At 44.4% G+C, this 16,917-nt stretch overlaps 2 protein-coding genes across 2 annotated transcripts in view; both read left to right on the top strand.

The window, feature by feature from the left end:
- The window catches only part of LOC310873755 (protein diaphanous homolog 1-like), a gene marked incomplete at its 3' end in the record, with an annotated part of 344,698 nt that overhangs the window by 141,171 nt on the left and 186,610 nt on the right, over window positions 1-16,917 (top strand). The gene's annotated exons all lie outside the window — the stretch shown is intronic.
- LOC310872949 (protein diaphanous homolog 1-like) overlaps window positions 1-16,917 on the top strand; it is a 31,559-nt gene that overhangs the window by 112 nt on the left and 14,530 nt on the right. The window contains exons 2-9 of the mRNA XM_083785165.1: window positions 518-612; window positions 976-1,077; window positions 1,643-1,882; window positions 2,351-2,480; window positions 3,594-3,719; window positions 4,503-4,666; window positions 6,975-7,107; window positions 15,975-16,064. Coding sequence (XP_083641291.1) covers window positions 604-612; window positions 976-1,077; window positions 1,643-1,882; window positions 2,351-2,480; window positions 3,594-3,719; window positions 4,503-4,666; window positions 6,975-7,107; window positions 15,975-16,064 — 994 coding nt within the window. The 5' untranslated portion in view covers window positions 518-603. The remainder of the gene's footprint in view (window positions 1-517; window positions 613-975; window positions 1,078-1,642; window positions 1,883-2,350; window positions 2,481-3,593; window positions 3,720-4,502; window positions 4,667-6,974; window positions 7,108-15,974; window positions 16,065-16,917) is intronic.

The following is a 16,917-nucleotide window of genomic DNA, read 5'->3' as shown; positions in this document are numbered from 1 at the left end:
TAAGTCCAAAAGCATATGTGCGATGAGAGGGTTTCTGCGGTCCCCAGAACAGTGGTTTAGTATTTATTCACTTGTTTAGATGGTTTCTCCCTTTCTGTCCTTTGTCATTATTGTGACAGCATAGTTTTCAGTGGTTTGGTCGTGGCAGGCGTTGGTCCACCAAACAACGCAGTTTCTGAGGTGGTATGTTTTGGGGGTGCTCCAAGATGAACATGTCTCAACTTTAACTCCACCTTGCCTCATGGTGTTGTTAAGAGGGACTTTATTATGCTTAATCATAACATTGGCTATTACGTATGAGAATGACTAAATAATGTGCTTTGTGATGCTCATATTTGAAAAAGCAGCTATATGTGGTCATAGCCTATTAGAGCTCTTAACCTACATAAGCCATTTGACTTAAGAAGTCTGTGTGTGTGTGTGTGTGTGTGTGTGTGTGTGTGTGTGTGTGTGTGTGTGTGTGTGTGTGTGTGTGTGTGTGTGCGTGTGCGTGTGTGTGCGCGCGCGCATACTCCAGCTATTTTCCTAGGTTCATTCCGTCTTCCCTATGAAGAAATCAAAAATGTCATCTTGGAAGTCAATGAGAAGCTTCTGACCGAGTCCATGGTGCAGGTACAGAACTACTCTGGTGTTTGTTTATGGGGACATGTGTAACAACTAATATTTGAATACTCCAACAACACTTACTACTGTATATGTCATGCTTCAAAATTAAATTAAAATTACAAACATTTATTCTAAGCCTCCCAAACCTCTTGCACAATAATATTGTACTGTGTATTATAGTAAAGCCTTAATGCTCTGCATTAGTCGGTAATCAATGTATTCATGGGTGAAAATTGACACGTCCTCCCTCTGCAATGGGACATTTTCCTATGAGCTGACCGGTTGCAGTGGGAACTTTATCTGCCCCGTCAGACATTAATCAGTTCCTGTGTGTCGTTTTTTTTGTATTGTGTTTTTGCTTTTGTGCAGAACATGATCAAACAGCTACCAGAGCAGGAACAGCTGAGTGTGCTGGCAGAGATGAAGGACGAATATGAGGACCTGGCTGAGGCCGAACAGTTTGGAGTGGTGGTGAGTACGTGCACACACACAAAAAAAGTTATCTTGTCTTCTAGAGTGATTTACCAGCTGGCTTGGAAAATATCAGACCGGAACATGTGCAGGGAAATCAATGTGTAGTTAAATGAGGCGTACGAAATGTGAAGATAGTGAGACGGACTTGGGCCGCCGTCAGCCTATTAGACTCGGGAAGAAAACATGAGTAAAACAGGTCACAGTTAAACACAGGATACCTTGTTCGACTATGGAGACCACAAAACGTCCATGACAGTGGTTAACAAAGTGAAGTCTGAGGACCTCCAGGGATCCTTGGAGGGGTTCCAGGGTATCCCCTGTAAAATGCGGAACAGTTTAAACACTTCAGTGCTATGTCCTACAAGCTTACATTGCATCCCAATGTGACTATGTGCTACTTTCACTTAAAAAATGAAAATAAATGGTGCCTACAGAGAATGACACCAGGTTGAAAGTGGTTAATTTCACCACGTGCCAGCCAGGAGTGTGCTTCACATTCTGGCCAGATGTCCAGTGTAAACGTGTATCACCTCACCCTGCTGTCTGTTCTCTTCCTGGCCAGATGTCCAGTGTAAAGCGTCTGAAGCCCCGCCTCCAGGCCATCCTGTTCAAGCTGCAGTTCGAGGAGCAGCTGAACAACCTCAAGCCAGACGTGGTGTCCGTGACCGCGGCCTGCGAGGAGCTGAGGAAGAGCCAGAACTTCACCCAGCTGCTGGAGATCATCCTGCTGGTGGGAAACTACATGAACGCTGGCTCCCGTAACGCCAAGGCCTTCGGTTTCACCATATCCTACCTCTGCAAGGTAACATATACTCATGCGGCGTGTTTGGGACACGGGAGGCTCCCTCTAAACACGCATGTGGCTCCCTCTCCATGCCAAAGCCTTTGAGGTCACCGTGTCAAAAGTGTACTGTAGTGTGAGGACAAGTCAAACGTACAAATTAGTTTCACCACATGTAAAAAGCCTTGCTTTTTACTTCATAATCTAATAGGTAGGCATGCTGACATAACAATCTGAAACGGCAAGAGAAATATATTACATAATTAGACATATGACTGCTTGTGTGATAAGAATGGCTTTTCTGACTCATCAATGTACATTACAGAGGAAACTGAATCACTGCCTTTCACAACAAAGCACTCAACCTTAGACACACACGCAAACAAACAAACACACTTGGCCCAAGTTAACTTTGACTAATTTTGGAACCCCCTCGCTTCCTTCCTTCCTTCATTCTTTCCTTCCCAAAACAACCACCCATCCAATCAGCTGCGTGACACCAAGTCAGCTGACCAGAAGCAGACGCTGCTCCACTTCCTGGCTGATGTGTGTCAGGAGCAGTACCCTGACGTTATGGGCTTCCCTGATGAGCTGGTCCACGTGGAGAAGGCCAGCAGAGGTACAGTAGTCTACCTTCATCCACCTGCTCACACAGTTCACCCGTTAAGACCCGTGGCCCACTCTACAAATGCCTTCTAAATCACTATGTCACTATTTATCAGTGGTGCTCAAACCTTTTCATGTCTAGGGCCCCCAAAATAATATGTATTTGGCCTCCGACTCCCATCTAAAAATATTTAAATAAAATATATAAATAACCCCAGAAGCATATATTTTAGTTGAAACTGTTTAAAAAAATACAACCCATTCATGCTGAGTGCCAAGCACCCCATTTTTACAGGCTTTGGTATGACCTGGCCCGGGGATCGAATCCCCAACCTCCCAGTTTCAGGGCGGGCACTCTAACCACAACGCCACTGTCAGATCACCAGAACAGCTTATATATATTTTTTTTGCATATAAAGTGAAACAGTGTAGAGGGAAAATAGGAGGGGGCCTATTCCTTGAGAGTCCCGTCAACAAAGTTTAGGGTTTAAGTCACACACACACACACACTCACTGTAGTGGACTGTCTCTTGATGATTATATCCTTATCTCCTCTTCTCGTGTGCTTATCACTCCCTTACAGTTTATTTAATTAATCTATTAGGGGGGCAGGCATAGATGAGGCTGTCGGGTAATCAGAAGGTCTCCAGTTCGACCCTTGGCTCGTCTATCTGCAAGTCTGAAGTGTCCCTTAGCACGACACTTAACACCTAACAGCTCCCTGCCGACCGCTCATCTGAGCTAGCCTTCGGCTGGGTTGGTGTGCTTCTCAAAGTGGGGACCTTCCAGGTGGTCCCCAGCAAAATAAGTTAATATTGCATAAAAATCTGTTTAACCACTGTAATCCTATGTTGTACTAAGGCTATTCAAAAATAGCAGATCTACAAGCTTGTAGATTGGATACTTTTAAAAATTCAGAAAGTTTTTAAATAATTAACAAATCTTCTCGGTCCCTGGCCAAAATCAGTTCAGATGTGTGTGGTTTCTTTTTAAGTTTTGTGTGAGAACTACTGATTTAGAAGGCATTTGTCTACGACGGTCTTCTTAATGGGATAACAAAGGCCTTTGATATACAGTTTCATGTCTCGATTGGTGGCTGACATTCCCCTCATCATTCCTCCTGCAGTGCCGGCGGAGCTCCTTCAGAAGAACCTGGACCAGATGGGAAGTCAGATCAAGAATTTGGAGAAAGACTTGGAAACCTTCCCTCCTCCCCAGAGCGACAGGGACCTGTTTGCGGAGAAGATGTCCATATCCTTCCTGCTTCACATATTAAATATACTGAGTGAAATCCTCTGTGTTCGTTTAGCCATTGCAACTCTGTGAGTGTACAAAGGTAACCCAAAGGATTCTATATGTGGTTGCATTCGCACACTGCCACAGTTAAATTAAGAGAGTTAAATTATTTTAAGTGTGCTGGGTTTTTGTCCTTGTAGTCCCAGTACAGGGCGGCACCCATGTCTTGGGATGGCGGACTTTCCTAAATTAAAAATATATATTATTTCTAAAGTTTAAACAAACAAAAAAAATATTAAAACAGTTCCAATGTTTTTCATACATTTCATAAATAAAATGAAAAAAATATAATTTCCATAATTAAAAAAACAAAGTTTAAAGGAGAATTTCAGACTAGAAGGCTTTCTTACCTTTATTTGTAGTCGTTACGTCCCCACCAAAGAAGTCCACGTGTTATTTTGTGCAAAAGCACATTATTTTTGCCCTCACTGAATTGAATTGAATTGAATGGGGCATTGGGTTTTAGTGCTAATTCGCTTATTTCCATCGCTCCAAAATCATTTGTTTTGTATATATCCTCTTCATAATGTAAATACTATCTACAAGCTCACTACGCAGCACGAAACGGTGTGTTGTGAGCTTGTAGATTAGATATTTTCACTAGTTTGGGTCCCAGGCAATAGTCTAATTTCTCTTTTGGGTCTTGAACTAAAAAGTTCATGAACCACTGGTCTAGTAGCCCCCTTACCAGTAGTGGTGTGTGAGTGGGTTCTGCGTTCCTTAGCCGTGGTTCCTCACAGCTTCGTGGGCAGCGCTCGTGAGCAGTACGAGAAGCTGGACTTGATGCATAAGAACATGGAGAAGCAGTACAGTGACCTGGGAGATTATTTTGTCTTCGACCCGCGGAAGATCTCCGTTGAGGAGTTCTTTGGAGATCTCAACACCTTCAAGAACATGTTCCAGGTCAGTTTGTGTGTGAAGGTGCAAGCTCAAGTTAATTTCTCATTTTCTTTTTATAGTAGGCAATATTTCTTTACGTCCTTTTTCTACCCAATTTAGTCGTTGTGTTTGATAATAGATTCCATTACTGTTGTATCCTACTGACTCACCTGCCAGTGAGGAGCCCAACACTACCCACTGACAGGTGCCACCCTGGCCCGTAGGAATACATGCAGTGACCAATGTCACCCTCCCCTCTCCTCCCCCGAACACCGGCCAGTTGTGTTCGCATAGATGCCCGACAAAGCCTGTTGCACCACGGTGGATTTTCCATGAGCAGTGACTTTACCATGGCGCCACCCGAGTGCTTAGTTTCTAATTGTCTACAAATTTCTTACACAAAAGCAATTCAAAGATTCACATGATATCAATAGGCATTAGGCATCATTACCCTAATATACTTAGTTTACCGGGGTCCCTCAGGGCTCTACTGTTTACACCAAATCTCTTGACCTTGATCTACCTTTTCCACCAAATCTTCACCCCAGACTATAAATGCTGGTTAAAAGTGAAATCAAGAATAGAATAGAGAACCAAAACAAATGTAAGTGTTATAAAAGGATACCGGTCCAAAGAGTATTTATAATTCATGTTTTTTTAATTGATTAAATTGTACAGTATCATCCATAAACTCAAATTCGTCAGGAGAATTGTATTGCATAGCAATTATTAACCTATCTCTTCACAAACACACACGCACGCACACACACACACTAATTTGCTAGTGAAGCAAAAATGAGGGAGTGAGAGAAATAGAGATTAGATTCTGGAGTCGAAGGTGGGGGGGGGGGGGGGAGTGTGTGCACCTGTTCATATTGACACAATACTGGAAGTCACCAACAGCAGATGTTATTGTCCGTTTATATGTCAACTGTGAGTGTAATTATTGGCAGGATTTTCACTGCTGACAACTTGTTCAACCAGTTAACATGGCTAACGACCATCGCCTTTTTGGCTTTTGAAGTGTGATTCTTCCTCTCACACAAGCACATATGCACATGCACACGCACATCAATCATCATACAACTGTCTATTCACACATGAGTGTTGGGTTGACTCAAAGATTGTAAAGATTGAACCTCATATTAGTTGGTTATTAGTGTAAAACTGTACTCTTATAATTTTACACTGTGTGAAAACAGATCCTTACACTGAGAGTCTACAAATTGCTTGCAGATTCAAAGTGCTTTACACACCATTAAGATTATAAAAGGACATTTGAATATAATTAGAAATAGTTTTAAACCGTATTAAACAAGGATAGAACATGTTGATGTTAAAATAAAACTGTCAAATAACATTTTTTTTAGTTCTGGAGAGACCTAAAACATTCAGTGCTTTGTTTGACCAGTAGCAATATTTAAAAGATCAATTATCAACAGACGTATATTAGTAAGGACAAATGTATTGAGGACACCGATAAAAACACTGCTACAGTAGTCGAGCCTATAGAATGCCTATGTGTTTGTTTCTAAATCCTTATCCTTAGTATTATAGATCCTCATTGTAGCTCAATGTAGCTGTGTGGCTATACTTACAGTTAGCAGTGCATGATAGAGAGTACTATACTGTGAGATATAGAGCTCTATTTTCGTCCATGCTAAGCCCATTCTCCCTAAACTACTTTGCCTTTTTTACTATTTTTACTATAGTTAAAATAGCCAACAACGTAGCGATGTAGATCAGCTAGTTGAATTCAAAAAATGTTTTTTCAAAATACGGTAGTAAAAAAAAATAGACAGGAGGACAATATTGCAGGGTATAACAACCTTCTGTATATTATTGCAATTATACCACAGTTGCATTATACATATTTATTTATATTTATACAAAAATGACGCAGCTATAAGATAAACAGGGAGTGCTGCACCGGGAGTGCTGTTATCGAGAGATAGTGACACTCATTAGAATGCTTCTCAGCTGATTGCAATGCAAGGATGGAAACATAACTGTGGTTCATAATCTTCTGTTATGAATATGAATTTGGGATATGAACTCCAAATGCACTCTAGGTCAGGGTTTCTCAAAGTGGGTGCCGTGTCAGCCTGGGTGACTTGACGCAAGTCCAGGGGTGCCTTTAATATTTGGAATTTATCAATATCACTTCAGTTTAACCACTTAGGTCCACTTCACAAACTTTGTGAGGCGGACCTAAGTGTGATCTTTTTCAGCCTACAAAGTACGCCTAAAGTGTGGGGTGAACCTCTGAGAACCTCTGCCCTAGGCAGCCAAGCACACATGCACGGCCTGACTTCCTGTGTGTTCCCTCCAGCAAGCGGTGAAGGAGAACCAAAAGAGAAGGGAGTCTGAGGAGAAGATCAGGAGAGCCAAGCTGGCCCGAGAGAAGGCTGAGAAGGAGAAGGAGGAGAAGCTCAAGAAGAGCCAGCTCCTCGACATCAACGCAGGTCATGTTGGCTGCCTGGATAGTGTCTGTCTGTCTGTCTGTCTCTGTCTGTCTCTCTCTGTGTGTGCGTGTGTGTGTGTGTGTCTCTCTGTGTGTGTGTGTGTGTGTGTGTGTGTGTGTGTGTGTGTGTGTGTGTGTGTGTGTGTGTGTGTGTGTGTGTGTGAGAGAGAGAGAAAGAGAGATGCTTGTCTGCTCTCATTGTGTATTTCTCTCTCATGCCAGTTGGGGGCACTCAGAGTCCACACTTCTGTGGATGCTGTGTGTGTGCGTGTGAGTGTGTGCATGCCCGCCGTGTTTGTGTGTAAAAAGAACAGTCTGTCTCCACTCCCAGACCAAAGTTAATCGAATGTTGATGACCTTGCGAAACGACGGAATGACAATTATAAAGCAACAGAGAGAGAGAGAGAATGAGAGGATAGAGCCCTTTTTTACTCTTGTGAACAGAGGATTTGCTGTTGTGAGAGAGGACGGAAGGAGACAGAGTAAATCGCTTTATCATGTTGTACAAGACACCATTACAATGAAAACAGGCTGGGATAGCAGCTTTTGATCCAGTTTAATACACACGCGTGCGCACACACACACACACACACACACACAATATCTCAAACCTTTCAGGCTCACATACATGCATAATCATATGCACACTTTGTCTGTCTGCCTGATACATACTTTCTTTCTCTAGCTTTCTTTCTCTCTCTCTCTCTCTGACCTAGTTTAAATACATTCCTCTACTCGGCTCCATTTAGACTCTCCTGGGACTCCACAGCTCCACAGTCATCAGTATTCCACTCTGCTGAGTTCCAATGTGCCGTGTTTGTTTCTTTGAGTTTGTTTGTGTGTATTTTGAAACCTTTTTCGGGTCCTCTAACTTTACAAATTGTGTGTGTAGTGTGTGTGCGCATGCTTTTGTTAACTTCTTTATAAAAAGAAAAGTCACCCTGGCTCCTCATAGCCATGTTCCAGCTGGCTTCTCTTCTCTCCCCTTTCCCCCTCTTTCCCCTTTGTTTTCTTATTAGTTTATTTTTCCATTCATCTCTCTCTCTCTCTCTCCTCCTCTCCTCTCCTCTCCTCTCCTCTCCTCTCCTCTCCTCTCCTCTCCTCTCCTCTCCTCTCCTCTCCTCTCCTCTCCTCTCCTCTCCTCTCCTCTCCTCTCCTCTCCTCTCCTCTCCTCTCCTCTCCTCTCCTCTCCTCTCCTCTCCTCTCCTCTCCTCTCCTCTCCTCTCCTCTCCTCTCCTCTCCTCTCCTCTCCTCTCCTCTCCTCTCCTCTCCTCTCCTCTCCTCTCCTCTCCTCTCCTCTCCTCTCCTCTCCTCTCCTCTCCTCTCCTCTCCTCTCCTCTCTCTCTCTCTCCTCTCTCTCTCTCTCTCTCTCTCTCTCTAAAAAAAAGTATGGAATAGAGTGCTGGTAGTCAAATTTCATGGTCAGAGACTATAGGCATGTCCACGGGGAACACAATATCTCAAAGCTCTGCGTGCGTGTGTTGGACCGGTGAAGATCATTTACATACAGGTGGTAGATTTGACTGCCCTCGTAGCCTGGAGCCATTCAACACACACCCTTATTTAAAAACACCCATCATACGCAAAGCACACACACACACACACACACACACACACACACCTGGTCTTTGTTGTGTATTTGCTTATACAGTAGACCTTCAGATTTCACTGGCCGTTAAACAATGGCTCCATTCAACCGTGTCTCATATTTTCTCTGTCTCTCTATCTGTCTCTTTCTTTTCCTTTCTCACACTCTTTTCCAACACATACCATTTCTCTCTCTCACACTGTTTTAATCTCTCTCTTACTCACACTTTATCACACACTCACTCGAGGCGCCGCACGCACGCACACACACACACGCGCACGCACGCAAACAGACAGTATCCCAGAGTTTTTGAGCCCTGGACGGTCAGTTTTTGTTTGTAGTTCATGGCCTTGCCATTCCCACAGACACACACATACACACACACACAATGGAGCCTCAGTTGGACCACATTTACTACACACACACACACACACACACACACACACACAGAGAGAGCCTCAGTTATACCACATTTACTCAAGCATGTGATGCTGTTAATAATCACTAAATTAAGAATGTAGGCTGCCTGTTTCTCCTAAATCTAATATTTCAGCTTAGGGTTACTTTCAGGCCACGGTTTTGGAAGTTTGGAAGCAGGTATGAGGGAAGTATAGGACAGCAGGGTGTGTGTGGTTGGCTGCCCTCCAGATTTCACTGTCTCTGCAATCCCTTGTTCAACTTTGCTGTTTGGTGAAGAGGATGTTTTCGTCCTGGCATGTCCATCACTGACACGTTGGGAAATACTTCCTCGTTGTTGCAGCTAGGTGTCAGTACCGTCTGCACTAGAGGCCGTGTGTGTGTGACTGTGTGGGCGTTGTGTGTGTGCGTGCGTGCTGAAGGCTGTGTGTGTAATAAGCACACCCTCAGGACTGTGAGTCTGGGAACTGCCACTAGGAGTGCCGTTACTCCACATTAGAAATTGGAACCTTTGTGCATGTGGGGGAGGGGTGGGAAGAGAGAGAAGGCAAAAGGAGAGTAGGGCAACAGATGTTGCCTGAGGGATTAGCGTTGATGTGATTGCCTCCCAGAAGCGGTGGGGGGGTGGGTGTGTGTGTGTGTGTGTCGGGTGGGGGGCTGATATCAGCATGGTGAGCCCACTGCTTCACCACGTGTTACCGGGAAAGGAGAGAGGGACAATAATGCATGTACAGTACATGATATTTGATAGAATGGAGTCTGTGGGGGTCATTCTTCCAATCACTCCTTTCTCTCTTGGTTTGTTCCTCTGAGTTTTCTGCCTTTTTTCTGCACTATGCAGCCCTATCTCTCATCATGTGTGTGAACAGCCATCAGGGGTGCTGTTGCTCTACACAAGAGTACTCTTTTGTGTGTGTGTGTGTGTGTGTGTGTGTGTGTGTGTGTGTGTGTGTGTGTGTGTGTGCGTGTGTGCGTGTGCGTGTCTGTCTGTCTTTTGCCTGCCACACCATCCTGTCGATAATGACCTTGACCACCAGTTCTGTCACCCACTTTCATATTGATTACATGTTGATTGTCTGCGGCTCTGTGGCACTGTGAACTACATAACGGCATGCATGGAAGCATGGCTTGATTTACCAGTAGCAAATGACCATAAATAGCACTGGTGCCAAGAAGTCATTTAACTCAGTGCTATATTTATGAGAGTCAAACAAAGCTTCCCATGCAGCTGTAAACATGGCACAAAGTGTGCCCATGGGCCACAGGACACACCCTCAAAGAGTGTAGTGTGTTAGAACCCATGGGCCACAGGACACACCCTCAAAGAGTGTAGTGTGATAGAACCCATGGGCCACAGGACACACCCTCAAAGAGTGTAGTGTGATAGAACCCATGGGCCACAGGACACACCCTCAAAGAGTGTAGTGTGATAGAACCCATGGGCCACAGGACACACCCTCAAAGAGTGTAGTGTGATAGAACCCATGGGCCACAGGACACACCCTCAAAGAGTGTAGTGTGATAGAACCCATGGGCCACAGGACACACCCTCAAAGAGTGTAGTGTGATAGAACCCATGGGCCACAGGACACACCCTCAAAGAGTGTAGTGTGATAGAACCCATGGGCCACAGGACACACTCTCAAAGAGTGTAGTGTGATAGAACCCATAGGCCACAGGACACACTCTCAAAGAGTGTAGTGTGATAGAACCCATAGGCCACAGGACACACTCTCAAAGAGTGTAGTGTGATAGAACCCATGGGCCACAGGACACACCCTCAAAGTGGTGTAGTGTGTTAGAACCCATGGGCCACAGGACACACTCTCAAAGAGTGTAGTGTGATAGAACCCATGGGCCACAGGACACACTCTCAAAGAGTGTAGTGTGATAGAACCCATGGGCCACAGGACACACTCTCAAAGAGTGTAGTGTGATAGAACCCATGGGCCACAGGACACACTCTCAAAGAGTGTAGTGTGTTAGAACCCATGGGCCACAGGACACACTCTCAAAGAGTGTAGTGTGATAGAACCAGGGGGGCAGTCAGCCAGATATTTCGTGAAGCCTCATTTGAAATCGGTAGTTCATATAATGGCCTGTTGTGGCGCTGGACCGGACCCAAAAAGCCCCATAGCTCCATAGAGGCCCATGTATTTTGGCCCAACTTCACCTAGACTGTATTACCTTAATAAACATGGTCATGAATACTTTCTTCTTCCAGTCACTAGTTTAAAGTCTCATTTCTAATGTCATAATATTCTTTTTGGAAAATTATGGTCCCATTAATTAAAAAAATGACCATAAAGAAAAAAAACCATCGCGTATGTTCTGAGGGGCGTGGCTACCATTACAGTCTATGATCGGGATTCCCCTCCCACTCGAGTCAAAATAAAAACCAACGGAGAAGAAGGGGGGAAGTCCCGCCTCGTTGTCTGGGCAGCCAATGACCAGCTGGTATACAAAACGGAGCCAGCCAATGGCCAGCTGGTACCAAAGATGGCGACTTACATCAGGAATTAGCATATTATTACAGGCTTCATTTTACGTTCATGTTAGACCCGGGGAACGCTTTGTCCATATTTTTTACAGTCTATGGATAGAACCCATGGGCCTTGGGCCACAGGACACACTTCTCAGCATGATAGAGGCTTTTCTTTAGCTGGCTGTTTTATCAGGTCAACATTGAGCACAATCAAGCAAGGTCTTGTGCCTCCAATACATTTTTCACAAATAGGTTTGTGTGTATTTGTGTACTGTGAGAGTGCACGCCAGAGGTTTAAGCCAGACATGTGATTAGTATAAATGCTGCGTGGAAATGTGCCAGATGTGTCTCCCTTCAGGGAGAGCAAAAGAATTAAATAAAAAAACAGGCCGCAAAATGTTCATGTTCATGTGTCATGTTCTATTTGTGCAGTTCCTGGGTGTGGCCATTGAGCGGTGCATGTGAGCTGTGAAACACTTGGCCACCACTTTGTGTGTGTGTGTGTGTGTTTGTGTGCTAGCGTGCGTGTGACTTTCTCTGACGTGACAGGCGAGACCACAAGCCATCTGCCGCAAGGCTTACAGCAGGATTAGATTGTGTGTGTGCTTGTGCACTTGTGCGTGTGTGCATGTGCGTGGTTGGTGCCAGGGGGAGGTGAAGACATAAACCTTTAACCTCGGTCCGTGCACCCTGCTTCCTGAAGCCCCTCTCCCCCCATCCCCCCCCATCTCCGTCTCCAGGTTCAAAGTAGAATAATTAAAGCCATCTGCCTGAGCCCTGTGGTACTCGATCCCCCGCAAAACAATCACCACACGCGCACACACACACACACAAACAAACGTGCGCGCACACACACACACAGGTAAGTGCCACTGAATACCCACCTTTGGTTTTTCTCCCACCATTCCCTACAGGCACCAGTCTTTACAGACGCTGTGATTGAATGACAAAAGACACACACACGCACTCTACTGTTAACAAGTATTTTTCCACTGTGCCACATGGCCTACTGCTAAGCTTTGTAGCCTTTCTGTGTTGTTGTTTAGTGTGGGCGTGTCTCTGACGTGTGTGTGTGTGTGTGTGTGTGTGTGTAGTAGTGTACCGCATGTGTCTTATATAAGGGGTGTGTTGGTGGATCACAGAGGTTATCTTAATGTAAGTGCATGTGTTGCGCTCCTCCCTTCCCCCCCGGACGCGGCAGTAGCTGAAGTGGGTCACTGCCCATTTGGGTTAATGTACAGAGGCTAATGGGCCTCTGTGGCCATGTAACTGGTGACTATACCCCTCTGTTTGCGTGCATGTTGTGGTTACGTTATCAATCCATCCGGGGTCCGACTTATACGCAATTCAAATGCCCTGTGACCTATCAAAAGTATGTATACTGTAATTACATTACATATATCACCTACAGTGATCATGGTGAGAGTGATTGGTTGTTTAGAAGGAAGGAAGTCTGCACACTGATATTAAGCTGATATTAATAATAAATAAACGGGTACATCGTTTCGACTCTTGTAGGTCTTCGTCAGGTATCAGTGATTGGTTGTTACCACCGTGTTGTTAGAAAGCGAAAATTAATGTTTGTGTTACACTACAGTACTGTCCCCTTCGTCTGTACCAGGCCAGTACCTAGAGGTACCTATAGGTTTTTAAAAGAACCTGGGTACCTCTGGAAGCCACACCTCTGATGGGTGTGGTTTAGTCTTAAGGGGTGTGTTTTTTTCACCCACTGTGTAATATAATAAACGGACAGTAGGTGGCAGTAGGACAGAGGCCAGAGCAACTATACATCCCAGCTTGCAAATTAACCAAGTAATAAAAAAAACATGCTGCAAAACTCTTTTAATATATAGATATGCCAGGGACCCCCATTTGGAGAGATATGCTAGGGACCCCCATTTGAAAATATATGCCAGGGACCCCCCATTTGAAGAGATATGCCAGGGACCCCATTTGAAAATATATGCCAGGGACCCCCATTTGAAAAGATATGCCAGGGACCCCCCATTTGAAGAGATATGCCAGGGACCCCCATTTGAAAATATATGCCAGGGACCCCCCATTTGAAGAGATATGCCAGGGACCCCCATTTGAAAAGATATGCCAGGGACCCCCATTACCCCCAGTTACTTTGTAGATTTTTGATCACATCACAAACACACACACATTAACTTTAGCCATATAGCTACACAAGCTTGTGAGCTTGTAGATCTGCTATTTTCTAAAAATTAAATATATTTGAAAATTTGCAATGGTATATTATGCATAAAGTGTAATTTCTACTTTTGTTACTTTTGTACTTTTACTCAAGTAAATGTTGCATTACGAACTTTTACTTGTAATTACCAAAGTAGTACTTTAGTACTTTTTCCAGGGGTATTTGTTTTCTCTTTAAAACAATTCTGGGGTCTACTCAGGTTTTTGAGTGAAGCCCATACAGATCTCCAGCTTCAAGTGTCTCTTTAGACATGCTAATAAGCTGGTCAGGCTACTACTTGGCCTCAACCCCCGAATCCAACTAACACCTCCACACTTTGAAAGGCTGGAAGGGCTTAGGGTTGACAACAGAGTACAGCATCTTGCAATGGGTCTGGTCCACAAGATTCGCTACACACCAGATGTACTTTCTGAGTTTCTGTGCTTGTTTATTGCAAACTGTTAAATAACCGAGTCAATTAATCAATCAGTTATATACCCCATATTACAATAAAAAACTAAACTAAATGGAAAGTGGAAACCTAATGATACATTCAAAACAAACAACCTAATGTTAGGGTTCATGTTGATTGATTTAATACTTTATGAACGGTATGCAGGGGGGGGGGGGGAAGCACAGGAAAGCACCTACAGTTTGACGTGAAGTACATTTCACACTGGTTCCTATATTTTTCATTTAGCATCTAAAGAATGAATCTCAAAAACCTACCAATGTGCTTGCTTGCATTTGTCTCATAGCCAGGACTCTTGACTGGAAGTTCAAACCAGACTCCTGTAGGCTACACTCTCAGAGATAAATGAGGATTCCATTGTATAACTCATTGATGGATTGACTACTTTATTTGCAAGAAACACGCACCTAAAGTAAAGTTGAATACAAACAAGAGTATGCTATAAAGCGCTTGTGATAAAAGCGCTATATAAAAGCACAATTTACCAAAAGGATTAACCCCAAGATATGGCCTGTTTCCATTGAGGTCCTGTGTATTCAATTAATCAAAACATACAGCCCAGAAGTTCTGTACGGTTAGGACATGTAACTCAGTTTCCCACTTCATTTTGTGTGCAGTGGATGCATACTGTAGTGTAGTCTGTCACTTCTGAACATTTTAATTCCCTTACAAATACCCCATATACAATAAAAAATAACCTAAATGGAACATGAAAACCGACCGACAGACAGACAGGCAGTGAGGGCCCCCAGGAAGCTGAAAGTTTCTCGTGTTTGTTGTTGAAAGCGATAGAAGTAATAATAATAGCTAATATTTAGCGGTAGTAATAGTAACTATTACTACAACTGAGTATCAAATATCAATCATAATAATAAGCAGACTTGGCAACCTGACTTGTAGAAAGTATTCACACAATCATGTTACCAAGATTGCCTTATTTTTTACCTTTAGAAATATTGCATGAATCAGAGCCTGTCAGTCATTAGATGATGCAAAAACACTGATCCATGCCCTTGTTTTTTCTGGGCTTGATTACTGCAATTCTGGACTGCAGAATACTGCCAAAGAAAACAACTGAATCTGTGACCTTCCAACCTACAGGACCCCCCCCCCCCCCCCCCCCCCCCCCCACACACAGCACACACACACTCTCTCCGCTGTAGCCTCTGTAGTATAGGCTGACTACTGTACAGGGGGGTCCTCTCAGAACAGGGGGTCCTCTCAGAACAGGGGGTCCACAGAACAGGGGGTCCTCTCAGAACAGGGGGTCCTCTCAGAACAGGGGGTCCACAGAACAGGGGGTCCTCTGTGATGTGATCCTTTTTCCACCACTGCATATTGCTAGAAGCTATTAAGACTTAATAGCTCTGCTCATCATGGGCCGACGCCACCTGGTGGTTGAATAGCTACTCCACACTCCACAATAAACCTGTGGGTGTGGCTGAGAATCTGGGGGTGTGTCTGTGGTGTGTCTAACATAAATACCCGTAGGTACCCATGGATGTCATTTTGAGATCGAGGAGGAACACGGATAGGATTGTACTGTAGTATAGCTGCAAAGCAGGAAGCTGAGTGAAAGTGTGCGTGCGCATGCTAGTGTATGTGGTGTGCATGTTTGTGCGTGTCCATACTTGCATATGTGTGTGCACACGTGCTTGTGTTTGTGCTTTAATATTGGTGTTAACATGCTGCTGTCTGTCTCTCTACAGAGGGTGATGAAACTGGTATCATGGACGGCCTCTTGGAGGCGCTGCAGTCTGGCGCAGCTTTTAGGAGGAAGAGAGGACCACGGCAAGCAGGTACAGTACAGAATCATGCTCTCTCGCATTCTATCTCTCTCTCTCTCTCTCTCTCTCTATCTGTCTCTCTCACACACACACATACTGTACACACAGACATCAACTGAAAGATACAGCTTCATGAAACTTGCACACATTTCCATCTGACATGCCTGTCTGCTTATTATATTCAGTTATAGATTTATGCTTTTCTTTCACACACATGGTATACAGAAGGTACAGCAGCACATGTAGTACATGGACACATTTGTTACATATCTCTGTCTGTCTGTCTGTCTCTCTCTCTCCCTGTCTCTCTCTGTGTGTCTCTCCCTGTCTCTCTCTGTGTGTCTCTCTGTCTGTCTCTCTCTCTGTCTGTCTCTCTCTGTGTGTGTGTGTGTGTGTGTGTGTGTGTGTCTCTCTCTCTCTCTCTCTCTCTCTCTCTCTCTCTCTCTCTCTCTCTCTCTCACTCACTCTCACTCTCTCACTCACTCACATCACTCACTCACTCACTCACTCACTCACTCACTCACTCACCTACACACACACACACACACACTCACACACTCACACACTCACACACACACACACAAAGAGAGAGAAACAGATTTGTTTGCGTGTCTCTGCGTCTGTTCCATCTGTTGCGTGGCATAGAGGGGACAGCGTGTGGTGGTTCTGGGCATTGTCCCCAGACAGGACACATGTCCATTGCAGTACTGCCTGGCACAACAAAGAGGGTTGGTGGGCACAGGCCCAAAGACTATAGAGAATAGAAGCAACTGGCATGGGTGGGGTTTTAGGCTGTAAGACATTATGGGCAATCAGAGTTTCCAGTCTGCATGTGTAGATCCGTGGTTAGTTCCAAACTGTGTGG

The sequence above is a fragment of the Protomyctophum parallelum genome (genome assembly GCF_964188405.1).
Source record: "Protomyctophum parallelum genome assembly, chromosome: 16".
In the NCBI taxonomy this organism is placed as follows: Eukaryota; Metazoa; Chordata; class Actinopteri; order Myctophiformes; family Myctophidae; genus Protomyctophum; species Protomyctophum parallelum.
The sequence above is the reverse complement of the archived record's forward strand: the minus strand, read 5'-3'. Positions and strand labels throughout refer to the sequence as shown.